This window comes from Sinocyclocheilus rhinocerous, unplaced genomic scaffold, assembly GCF_001515625.1.
Source record: "Sinocyclocheilus rhinocerous isolate Xijiao unplaced genomic scaffold, SAMN03320098_v1.1 scaffold370, whole genome shotgun sequence".
Lineage (NCBI taxonomy): Eukaryota > Metazoa > Chordata > Actinopteri > Cypriniformes > Cyprinidae > Sinocyclocheilus > Sinocyclocheilus rhinocerous.
In genome coordinates this window covers 733738-746710 of record NW_015670897.1, presented here as the reverse complement: position 1 = coordinate 746710, position 12973 = coordinate 733738, and the positions used below count along the sequence as shown (strand labels likewise).

The following is a 12973-nucleotide window of genomic DNA, read 5'->3' as shown; positions in this document are numbered from 1 at the left end:
GGATGGGCGCTTTTTATTTAACTTCTTTTGGACTGAAGCAATGCAACACCCGCTAAATGCAATAATAGAGCTTGAAAGATCAAAGACAATTTTTAATATAACTCCGACTGGATTCGTCTGAAAGAAGAAAGTCAAATACACCTAGGATGCCTCGGGGGCGAGTAAAACACAGCCTAATTTTCATTTTTGGGTGAACTAACCCTTTAACATCTGAAGACAAGAGGTCATTGATTATCTGTCTCATTAACACGACTTTAAGACTTGAAGTTCAGCTGATACAGTATCGTGTGGTTTACCTATCCTAATCTAACCTACTCTCACATGTGTTTCTAGCTGTGCACGTAGAGCTTGGGCTATTTTTGCGCTGGCTTTCGTCTTTAATCACAGATTGGCCGTCTGACATCAGCACTCAGCAGTCAGTGAGATTGTGGTGCATGAGCCAGTACTCCATCAGCTCCTTCACCTGGGATCTGATTCAGCTCTGATGAGCTGCTGGAGTAGATCTGAGAAGAACCTGCTGCATCCTTACATTATATTCAGATGATCTTTGTGTAAGATGGCAGATATTTGTTCTTGTTTCAAGCATAAACTCACTTCATTTTGATAGATCTTTTAGAAAACAAGACTTTTTGCATCTAAGTAAATGTATCTTGATTTAAGAATGTTTAGATATTTATACGGCAAAACAAGGCAAAAATATTGAAGCAGAAAATTCTTTTTTTTAATATTCAAAATAAACAGAATAATATATTGTGTTAATATATTACAATATGTTGAATAATACATAAGGAATTGCCACTTTTTAAATGAAAAATATGTGACAATATATATATATATATACGTAATGTATGTAATTTTATATTCAGCAATACACTTCATAATAAATGTGATAAAATATGGTTCATATATATATATATATATATATATATATATATATATGTTTGTGCAATATGTACAATTAAGCACAATTATGAGAAAAATATTGTGATATGTATTGCTTTCACAAGACATCAAGTTGTCCAAAAATATTAATATAAAATTTGAATTATATACCACAATATATTTTCATATATGAAATGCATAACTATGCAAACAATAAAGTCGGATAAAAGTTTATGAATATGCATTCAGCTTTATGTAAACCCAAGCATTAACTATTATAATTGGGTGTTTCAATAAAGCTATTGTAAATCTGTGGTGCAGTTATTGTCTTCATTTGCATGTATAAATATATAGCCATACTTTGTCCATGGATATATTGCAGTATATTGATAAGCTCTATAGTTTCCCACATGGAAATGTTTTATTTAATATATTGCATCATATTTTCAGTACTGTATATTTCCACATGTTTTTGTTTTGTAAAGGCAGATAGATATATATATATATATACCTTTTTATATAGCCTATACTTATCTATATTTGCTTATATATATATATATATGTATGTATGTATGTATGTATGTTATGTATCAAGTCTACAAAACTAATTTTAATTTCAAATCTGATCTTTTAGATCAAAAACTTTTTTAAATCATAAGAAACATAATGTCACTGAAGTGTAACTTGAATAACTTGTCATTAATGTAGTACAGAAGGCTGGCTGGTGATTGATAGACTGTAGCCCCGCCCACATACTTAAACATTCCTGGGCTTGTTTTCAGTCATATGACTTCTCACCTGTTTTTCATGCATAGTCGTTATGATGAAATGATGGTGAACTGGGGCAAAGGCAGTTCAGTCTTTCAGTGTCCTTACAGACAAGGTCAAAAAACAAGTTCGTCCAGAGACTTTCTTATTCAGACAGTCCTGTTTATATAAAGCAAAATGCACCTGCAGCTCTATTAAAACAGCAAATATTTGGCAATATCCTATGTATCACTTGCGCTCAGTAACCAAACCATTGAAACAATGAAAAAGTACCTGGATGTTCTGTTTGATGAGCTCAGGTTTCTTCATTTGCTTCATGTTATTATTTGTAATATCATATTACTGTCCAGTCAGATGATCATTTCTGAAGAACATGCTTTCCTAAGTAGAGAAACCTGCTTTCATGGGTTTTTGATGACCAGAGGAAACTGGAGAGAGATTCAGTGTAAACCTGTTCTGTGTATTAAAACGGCAATGGCAAAAAAAAACAATGTAAAACATATTTTCATGTCAGAAATATGCAGTTTTGTCAATATGTCAATGTCTGGTGAAGAGTTTCTAGAAGCTTCATTGGGGTGAAATATGTAATGATACAATGACTCCCCCTGGTGTACACATGAAGGTACTGCAATACATGTACATTTATTCTATTTATACACGAGTAGATGTATATGTTTATTACTACTAAGCTCATATATTTGTGTCAACAATCCAAAAACATTTTAGCAGCTAGAATTACAAATATATTCACGATTTACTTTTATATATTCATATTAAATATTATTTTATATATATATTTATATCTATATTTTCTGATTTATGTATTCAGACTTATAACTATATATCCAGATTTACTTCTATACATGTAATCATGATTTTACATTAATATGTTCAGTTTTGTATCTATATATTCAGATTTATATCTATATATTCAAATTTACATTTATATATTCATAATTATATATTCTGATTTACTTCATATTCACAACTTACATTTTTATATTAAGATTTGCATCTATATATTTAGACTTACAACTATTCTGATTTACATTTCATATATTCTGGTGTACTTCTCTATATTCAGATTTTATAAAATTATTTGAACAGTGCTATTTTCACATTATATTTGACATTACTGGTAAGAGGAAGGTGAACCAGTGTTATTGTAGTATCACTGATATACTATTATAGTTTTTGTTAATATTTTAAATTGTATTTGTTTTTTATTTTCTGGTTTCACTTTAATTTTAGTTAAAGTTTTAATTTTGTTTTGTGTTTTTGTCATGTTTAGCTTTTAAATACGCCTATATAGTTTTTTAAAATTCATTTTATATATTACTTTATTTAGTTTTAGTTATTTTAGTACTTCAAGTTACACTAAACGAAAAACTATACAACTACAGCTAAAATAAAATCTTTATTTTTTTTGTATTTTATTTCAGTTAACGTATTTTATATCAGATAATGAAAATCTGTTTTTATGGTTTAGTTAACTGTAATGCAATAAAAGTGTTACAGTTTGTTTGTGCTGCTCCAGATGTGTCCGTCTGATAAACCTCACCCCTGGAAAGCTCTGCTGTGTGTGTGTGTGTGAGTGAGTGAGTGTGTGAGTGAGTGAATGAGTGAGTGAGTGAGTGTGTGAGTGAGTGAATGAGTGAGTGAGTGAGTGTGTGAGTGAGTGAATGAGTGAGTGAGTGAGTGTGTGAGTGAGTGAATGAGTGAGTGAGTGAGTGTGTGAGTGAGTGAATGAGTGAGTGAGTGAGTGTGTGAGTGAGTGAATGAGTGAGTGAGTGAGTGTGTGAGTGAGTGAATGAGTGAGTGAGTGAGTGTGTGAGTGAGTGAATGAGTGAGTGAGTGAGTGTGTGAGTGTGTGAGAGTGAGTGTGTGTGTGTGAGAGTGTGAGCGTGCGTGTGTGTGTGTGTTTTTTTGGTCACCATGAACTGATAAAAATGAAGTCTGTTTTCAGAAGAGTGCCGCATTAATTGTGTAGATATGGTGTGTACATGATATCTATTGTAACATTTAGATGTTTCTGAGTAAAACATACACTTTAAAAGCATGGCTTAATTAGGTGCTATATTGAGTAAAATCAAAGTATTGCCAAGTAAGTTTTGACTATAAAAATTACTCAAACTTTTACTGGACAAGCTTATTTTCTTTGTTAAATTTACTTAACTTAGGCAAGTAAATTTTACTTAATTCTATATGTGAAATTGAATATAATTATGCAATATTTACTTAATTTCTTTATGAATGTTAAGTTCAATAGTAAGTAGATTGTACAGAGTAGTAGCAGTACAATTTACTTAAAATGTGTTTTAAGTTCAAATTGTTACAAAGATTTTATCAAGTAAATCCTACAAGTTATTTTTTTTCAGAGCATGAGGAAAACTGCTTATCATACAGAATAAAGTTTTTTTTTTTTAAATGTAAAATTGCCAGTAGTTTTGTGTGAGGGGTAGGTTTAGTGTAAGGGGATAGAAAATACAGTTTGTACAGTATAAAAACCATTACACCTATGGAGAGTCCCCTTAAACGACATATGCAAGACTGCGTGTGTGTGTGTGTGTGTGTGTGTGTGTGTGTGTGAGAGAGAGAGAGGGAAAGAGAGAGAGAGAGAGGGTGTGTGTGCAGATGCTCTTTTGGCTGGACGAGACTGAAGGTGTGTTTAAAAAAGCTGCATAAAACAGGCCGTCTGTGTGTGTGAAGCTCTTCTGACCATCAGAGACACCGACAGCATCAACATGGTGAGTCCAGTATTTTCATTCATTTAGGGTAAAATTATGATGCAGAAATGTGTTATATATAGTTATATTAGCATTTGAATCACAAGTTCTCGATCTGTGCATATTGGCTGTTTTGTGTTTAAAATTTAGTCTAAGTTCTATTTCAGTCTAGAATAAATGTTGTGATCTCGGTTTTCTCTTTAGACTACCTACACTGACAAAGGAGAGAAGGTAACATGACTTTATGATTTGAAAGTATAAAAAATGAAATAAAAAAGACAATTATCTCATGTCGGTATAAAAATCGATTATGTTTCATTTTATTTTTCGGTTGCAGCCAGAGAGAGGGAAATTTTTGCGTTTTCACCATGTGAAATTCTGGGTGGGAAACGCCAAACAGGTGAGTTTATTGAGTTAAAGCTGGTTAAAAACAGCAGTGTGACTGGATTATGTTGGTTTACAGTGCTTTGAAATTAAAACATGATCATTTTGCACTTAATTACACAATTACATTTTCAGGAATGATAGTTTTGTATTGGAAACCTTAGTAAAGATGGTTAGATGCACATGTTTAAATGACAGTCTCTTATAAGATATCGGCACTGAATATAAACTTAGTGGCACAATTGAAATGTAATAAAGTAGTATTATAGGCCACTAATATTGCATGTAGGTTCAGAGAAGTTCAGAGAAGCTTCCAGAGATACTGAAATATTGCAGATGACGAAGGTTTCTCTGAAGATGAAATCAATAATGTGATCTTAATCTAACAGTGATGCAATAGTTCATCTCGTCTGATCTCGATAGTCTCAGAGAAACAGGTTTACATATTAACACAGTCAATATTGTGTGGTCATTTTGTACCGCTAATAGTATATTTGGTCTTTTTAGGTTTAGGGTTGAAAAATCAGAAAATGCTCTCAGAAAATGTGAATACATTTCACAAATAATTACAAAGAAATGGCAAATAACAGACTGAATTAAACACTACATTTTGAAGCAGAAAGATTAGAAAGAACTAGTATTTTCTTGTAAAACAAGCTCCAGTCCCATACGGCGAAATATATATATACATTTTTTTTTTCAAATATATTTCAAAATATACAAAAAATAGCCAAATATTTTGACTATTTTTAGTATATGTTTGAAAATATATATAAATATATTTTCACAAGCATTTAAAAATATATTTTGCCCTCAATAAATTGCAATTCAAGAAAATACATTCACATCAGGGATATTATAGTTAACTAAAACTAAAATCATTAAAAAAAAAACATTTCTGTTACTTGAAATAAAATAAATATGAACTGAAATAAAATATAAAAAAAATTAAACTTATTTTATTTCAGCTAGTTTCCAAGGCAACCATTCTCATTTTCATGTCGTTTAACTTGATGTATTAAAATAACTGAAACTAAAACTGAAATAAATATAATTAGACATATTAAAAAACAAAAAGTAATAAAAATGAAAAAAAAAACTAAAACTTTAACTAAAATTAACATGAAAGTAGAACATATATAAAAAAATATCTAATTCAAAATATTAACAAAAACTATAGAATCTCAGTGATACTAAACTAACATTGAATATGCCACCTTTGAAGAAAAACTTTGTTGTCTATAACACATGTGAACATATAACACATAACTGTAGGCTACTGTAATATTGGGAATGTATTTTCTTGCCACCATTTTGGTATATGAAGGGTGAAACATAAAATCAGAAAATGCTCTCAGAAAATGTGAATACATTTCACAAATAATTACAAAGAAATGGCAAATAACAGACTGAATTAAACACTACATTTTGAAGCAGAAAGATTAGAAAGAACTAGTATTTTCTTGTAAAACAAGCTCCAGTCCCATACGGCGAAATATATATATACATTTTTTTTTTCAAATATATTTCAAAATATACAAAAAATAGCCAAATATTTTGACTATTTTTAGTATATGTTTGAAAATATATATAAATATATTTTCACAAGCATTTAAAAATATATTTTGCCCTCAATAAATTGCAATTCAAGAAAATACATTCACATCAGGGATATTATAGTTAACTAAAACTAAAATCATTAAAAAAAAAACATTTCTGTTACTTGAAATAAAATAAATATGAACTGAAATAAAATATAAAAAAAATTAAACTTTATTTATTTCAGCTAGTTTCCAAGGCAACCATTCTCATTTTCATGTCGTTTAACTTGATGTATTAAAATAACTGAAACTAAAACTGAAATAAAAATAATTAGACATATAAAAAAACAAAAAGTAATAAAAATGAAAAAAAAAAACTAAAACTTTAACTAAAATTAACATGAAAGTAGAACATATATATATAAAAAAAATATCTAATTCAAAATATTAACAAAAACTATAGAATCTCAGTAATACTAAACTAACATTGAATATGCCACCTTTGAAGAAAAACTTTGTCTATAACACATGTGAACATATAACACATAACTGTAGGCTACTGTAATATTGGGAATGTATTTTCTTGCCACCATTTTGGTATATGAAGGGTGAAACATATACATAATAAACATAAAAACAATAAATATTAAATTTTACTGTTTACAACATATATTTAAAATATATATTTTGGACAGATTTTGCTGTATGGGATAATCTTTGTTGTAATTACAACTTTAATTACATAATTACAGTGTTGTTGTTTTTTCAGCACAAACAAATTCTGTATTTAATAGCCATTTGAGGTTATTTTGTTTTGTACCTCATAAAAACCTCATAAAACAGTTCTATCCTTACAATGGACTTCAGTATACTCAGAAAGCATCTGTTCACTAGGCTGCGGTGTTTTACTGTGATAAGTTTGGCTTGGAGCCGCTGGCGTATAAAGGTCTGGAGACGGGCAGCAGAGAGGTCGTGTCTCACGCCGTCAGACAGGACAAGGTGTGTATGAATGTACATTAATACACATGTCCTAAAATGACTGGAAATAAACCACCGTCTTCAGAAAACTGCTTTAAAATCCCAAACTGCACATTCATTTCAGAAGCACCTCACAGAGTCAAACGTATCTGTTCTTTTCCCAGATAATCTTCGTCTTTGAGTCCGCTCTGAACCCTGGGAACGAGGGTATGAACCATTTCAATTATTCTCAAACATTCTGGTGTGAAGAAAATCCAGGTCACGTGATCTTAATGCCTTACTAAACTTAATGCATTATATATTACATTAAGAAAATGAAGGTTATTTCTATTTTTTGTTTCATTTTTTTAGCATTACAGTAATGAGAATTTGAGGGTTAAAATGGCTTTAACTGTCATGAGAAAAAAAATCTATGCAAAAAATGTTTTGCATTATAACATTATTTTCAATGACAATTAATCACATTTTAGTTTTTTTTTCTATCTTTTCTTTTTTTAACAGTAATGAGAATTTGAGAGTTAAATGGAATTATTTCCATGACAATTAATCACATATTTAATTTTCCTTTGTTATTTTTTTGTTTTTGTTTTTGCATTACAGTAATGATAATTTGAGGGTTAACATGGCTTTAACTGTTATGAAAAGAATATTACAATGCAAAACAAAACAAATCAAAATAAGAGGATGAAATATTCTGCTGACCCAGGGTTAAAACGGCCATGGTTCAAACAAACCCATGAAAAGAACATCAAGAAAGATGAAAAGTGCTCACCAGCGTCTCTCTCTCCACAGAAATGGGCGAGCATCTCATGAAACATGGAGACGGAGTGAAAGATGTGGCATTTCAAGTGGAGGACTGTGACTTTTTAGTCAAGGTGAATCAGCTGTTTTATCCTCTAGTGACTGAGTACTACTGTAGTACAGTGTTTCAGACATTAGCATGCTATATTACTGACACATGATAGTGAGGGTGTCTGTCATCTCGAAATAAGTTTGTTTTGCAATATGACATTAATTGCATGACAGTTGATCACAATTTAATAATGACAATTTGAGGGTTAAAATGGGTTTAAATGTCATGAAAAGAATATCACAATGAAAAAATGAAAACAAATACTTTTTAAAATAGGCATTATTTTCATGATAATTATTCACATTTTAAGGTTAACAGCATTTTTTCTTTTCTTTTTCTTTTTCTTTTTCTTATTTTATTTTGTGCATTACCTTAATGATAATTTGGGTTTGCCAGGCATGAAAAGAATATCACAAGGCACAAAAACATGGAATAAGTTTTTTTTTATTTTTTTTTTTATATCCTTGCAGAAAGCATTTGCACTTTATAAAAAAGGCATTATTTTCATGACAATTAATCAAATTTTATGCTTAATTTTTTTTTTGCACTACAGTAATGAAAATTTGAGAGTTAAAATTAAGTTAAAACTTAAATTAAATGTACATTATGCAAAAAAAAAAAAAAAAAAACCTTCTTGCATAATGCATACTATTGCACTTTTAAAGCTATCATTTTATTTTAGGCATTATTTCCATGACAATTAATCAAATTTTATGGTCAACAGCAGTAGCTGTTTAAGCATTACAGTAAAGAAAATTTGAGGGTTAAAATGACTGTCATTTTAACTGTCATTAAAAGAACATTATCATTTAAAATAAAATAAATTAAAAAAACCTCCTTGCATAATGCATACTATTGCACTTTTTTTTTTTTTTAATTATTATTATTTTTTAGGCATTATCTCTGTAACGGGGCTGACGAGACGTGAGACGTGCGGATCCAATCCGTGCTGAGTGCAATCAGTGCAATGAATGATGGGATATGTAGTCCGGGGTGATGTGCAACAGTGTGTGTGCGAGAGTCAATGAAATTGGAAAGGGTGACCTCTGATGGCTAGCAGATGGAAGTTCATGGACCGGATTCGTGACAATCTCCAAGACAATTAATCAAATTTTATGGATACCACAGCATTTTTCTGCATTACAGTAATTAAATTTTTTTTGGTAAAATGGGTTTAAATGAAAAAAAAAAAAAGATTATAATGCAAAAAAAAAAGAAAAAAGCAAAGATAAATTAAGATAAAAAATAGGCTTTTTAAATAGGCAGTACAGTGTTTTCTGCACAGTATACAGTTAGCAGTCAATAAGTACACATAGAAAATAACTGCACAGAACAAACTGATTTGTCTTAAAGCGACTTTGGAATAAAAGTGCATTTGTGTTCGCAGAAAGCGAAAGAGAGAGGAGCGGTGATCGTCAAAGAGCCGTGGATCGAGCAGGATTCGGGCGGCAAAGTCAAATACGCCGTAATTCAGACGGTAAGTCAGCAAGTGTTTTGCACAGACACACATACTGTACTGTACACTTACTTTCAAAGCTTGAGCTGCAGATGTGATGTTTTGCAGTACGGAGACACGACACACACGTTTGTGGAGTACATGGGGCCGTATAAAGGTCTGTTTCTGCCAGGATACAAAGAGCCCATGTTCAGAGACCCTCTGTTAGCAAAACTGTGAGTCATTTTACTGGGATATTCACTCAAATTACTGAAGTGCATCTAAAGTCTTAGGTCCTAAAGAAACTCTATGCAAATATGCATTTCAGAACCCCAAAATGCATGAAATTATGCTCAAATAAAATGTTTTAGCTTTCAAAAGCATCAAACTGCTCACAAGTGGTTTTCTTTCTCTTGCAAAGGCCGCCGGGGCATTTGAACTTCATCGATCACGTTGTGGGAAACCAGCCAGATGATAAAATGGTGCCAGTTTCAGATTGGTGAGGGTCACACGTCCAACAAACAAATCAATAAGACAAATTCGAGGAAATGTCACTGGCAAATAACGCGATCTGTCTTTTTTTTTCTGCAGGTATCAGAAGTGTCTGATGTTCCACAGGTTCTGGTCCATCGATGACAAGCAGATCCACACCGAATACAGCGCTCTCCGGTCCATCGTAGTCACCAATTATGAGGAAACCATCAAGATGCCCATCAATGAACCAGCCATGGGGAAAAAGAAATCACAAATCCAGGTTCTTCCAGCAGATATTTTTAGATTGATTGATTTTTTTATTGATAGAAAGTGAATTCTTTAAGGCCGTGATTCCCAAACTTTCAAACCTTTCAAACTTTAAAATATTTACTTCAAGTCCCCCTGAGATTTTAAGTTAATATTTCCATAATTTAACAAATATGTTAAATTGCATGTTCACGGTTCTCTTATGTTATTTAATGGTAAAATGACATGCAGATAAACACATCAAATACTGAATCCTTTTTTCAGTAAATGTTTTATTTTGATCATTTTATTTTAAAATTATTTTTATAGATATATAGGGCTGCACGACTTGGTCAAAAATTATATTGCAATTATTTTAATAGCATTTTATCTATTTATCATTTAATTAATCAATCAATCAATTATAATAAGCAGTGTTATAACACTGATATACTATTATAGATTTTATTAATATTTTGAATCAGTTTTTAAAATTTCCATTTTCATTTTATTTAAAGTTTAAGTAATTTTTTCAAATTTTTGGCATTTTTAGTATTTAAAAAAAAAAAAATTCTGTATAGTTTATATTTTTATTTTTATTTCAGTTTTAGTTATTTTAGCATCAAGTTAAACTAAATTAAAATAAAAAATGAAATGTTGCCATGGAAATTAGCTGATTTTTTATTTATTTAATTTAATAAAAAAAATTGAATTAATTTTATTTCAGTTAACACCTATTTTATTTGGTTTGGTTATTTGGTTTTAGTTTTAGTTAATTATAATAACCCAGATTATAAGTTGTAACTCTATAAAAATGAAGACATAAATATATTAGGCTAATGTTGTAAATTACAGTTGCACTATAAAACAAAAAATTATATTTAAATAATTATAAAACAAATGATATCATGCTACTGATATTTAGGCCTATGTCTTAGATTTCATTTCATAACATTTCAGATTCTTGAGTTTTTATTTTGGCAGAATACTGGTGAAATGCTGAAAACTTCCGTCAATAGAAATGTTGGAAATTATGTGAATGTGTAAATAAAGTGAACCAAACAACATTAAAGTTAAATTAAATATTAGATTTTCATCAACTCACCAACCCCCGGGGGTTTGTGCCACTTTTGGATGGTAAGACATATATGGAGACAGTATTTTGGGGAAATCTCATTGTAAACAGTGTAATAAATACCACTTTTTAAAATTAGATTATCTTTGTTAATTCCACACTGGATAAGTGCAACAATAATCACTAGATGAGTAAAGTTTGACAAAGTTGCTTGAACTTTGAAAAGCTTGAAGTTTGAAGATTTTACTCAAAGTCAATAAAATATTGTAGCACATTGCTAAAACGTTTAAGCAAGTTGCTAACATGTTTTACCATATCGCTAGAATGATTTAGCATGTTGTTAGCATAAATTAGGATATTGTCCTTGGATAGTCATTAAACTTTGCTAGCAATAGACAGGTTAAATACTCTAGGTGCATGTGTTATTTGTACAAAAGTTTTGACCCCCTCAATGAAAGTCTATGGGACTTTTCGTAGATTTGATTGTCCATTTAATGAAAACCCTCAGTCCGATCAGTTAGAAAAGATACAGCAACCCGAGTCAGACCAGTTTGAAGGTCTGACCCAAGTTTGGTGGATGCAGCTTGAAAACTCTAGGAGGAGACACTGACTAACTTTAGTCTCAAAAGAAGAAGAGAAAGCAGCAGCTTAAATAGCCTAGTTAGTAGATCAGTATGTTGGCTTTTTCAAGCAACAGGTGTGGTACACACTTCACCTTTGACTAAAACATTTGAAACCTGTAATAAACATCCATCTAACCTCTGTAGTTTTCTCTTGTTGTTTGTAAAGGAGTATATCGACTATAACGGAGGACCGGGAGTGCAGCACATCGCGCTAAACACCTCCAACATCATCCAAGCGGTACGTTCACAACTCACAACTCCTCTCAATATGATTCACTCCTATTACACCAAAATTATGTCAAATATAAAACATGAAACTCTTTCCTGATGAATCAGATCGTGAACCTCCGAGCTCGAGGGATGGAGTTCCTGTCCGCACCCGATAGCTACTACGAAACCCTACGGCAGAATCTCAAGACGGCCAAGATCAAGGTGAAGGAGGACCTCAAAACGCTGCAGGTCGGAGAAACTCTTATGACAGTGGATTCCATTAAATAAATGGACACATTTGAATGTTTTTCCAAAAACATTTAGAAATCTTTTGTTCTTTTATGCAATGCAGGAGTTAAAAATCTTAGTAGACTATGACGATAAAGGTTACCTGCTACAGATCTTCACTAAACCCGTGCAGGACAGACCGACGCTCTTCCTGGAGGTCATCCAGAGGAACAACCACTTTGTGAGTCTGTGTTTCACCTCATTCATCAAGGCTTCAATATGGTAGCCCATTTTCGCCACTGAATAATAAAAAAAAAAAAGATAACTTGACTCTCAGAATTGCGTGATATAAACTCTCGTTTGCTAGAAATAAAGTCAGAATTGCAAGATATGAACTCACAATACTGGAAGCCCGTTTCTGCCACTGAATAAAAAATAAAACAAGGTAATTGTGACTTTTTATCTCGCAATTAAACTCGCAATTGTAAGAAAATAGTCTCTTTTTTTTGCGACTTTATAAATCGCAATTGCGAGAAAAGTCAGCATTGTG

General features: G+C 31.2%; 1 protein-coding gene across 1 annotated transcript; it reads left to right on the top strand.

Moving 5' to 3' along the window:
* Nucleotides 1–4323: 4323 nt before the first annotated feature.
* hpda (4-hydroxyphenylpyruvate dioxygenase a) lies at nucleotides 4324–12709 on the top strand. The gene is made up of 13 exons (XM_016546284.1): nucleotides 4324–4397; nucleotides 4581–4607; nucleotides 4714–4776; nucleotides 7196–7300; nucleotides 7444–7486; nucleotides 8072–8154; nucleotides 9520–9609; nucleotides 9697–9803; nucleotides 9989–10066; nucleotides 10159–10321; nucleotides 12152–12223; nucleotides 12322–12444; nucleotides 12548–12709. The coding sequence occupies exons 1-13, from the start codon at nucleotides 4395–4397 to the stop codon at nucleotides 12707–12709; spliced, it is 1119 nt and encodes a 372-aa protein (XP_016401770.1). The 5' UTR covers nucleotides 4324–4394.
* The last annotated feature ends 264 nt before the right edge of the window (nucleotides 12710–12973 follow it).

Excerpts from the sequence above, each read along its gene's own strand:
- hpda (XM_016546284.1), top strand. Across the intron at positions 9,610-9,696 it reads AATACGCCGTAATTCAGACG|TACGGAGACACGACACACAC; the intron begins GTAAGTCAGCAA and ends GATGTTTTGCAG. Across the intron at positions 10,067-10,158 it reads ATGGTGCCAGTTTCAGATTG|GTATCAGAAGTGTCTGATGT; the intron begins GTGAGGGTCACA and ends TTTTTTCTGCAG.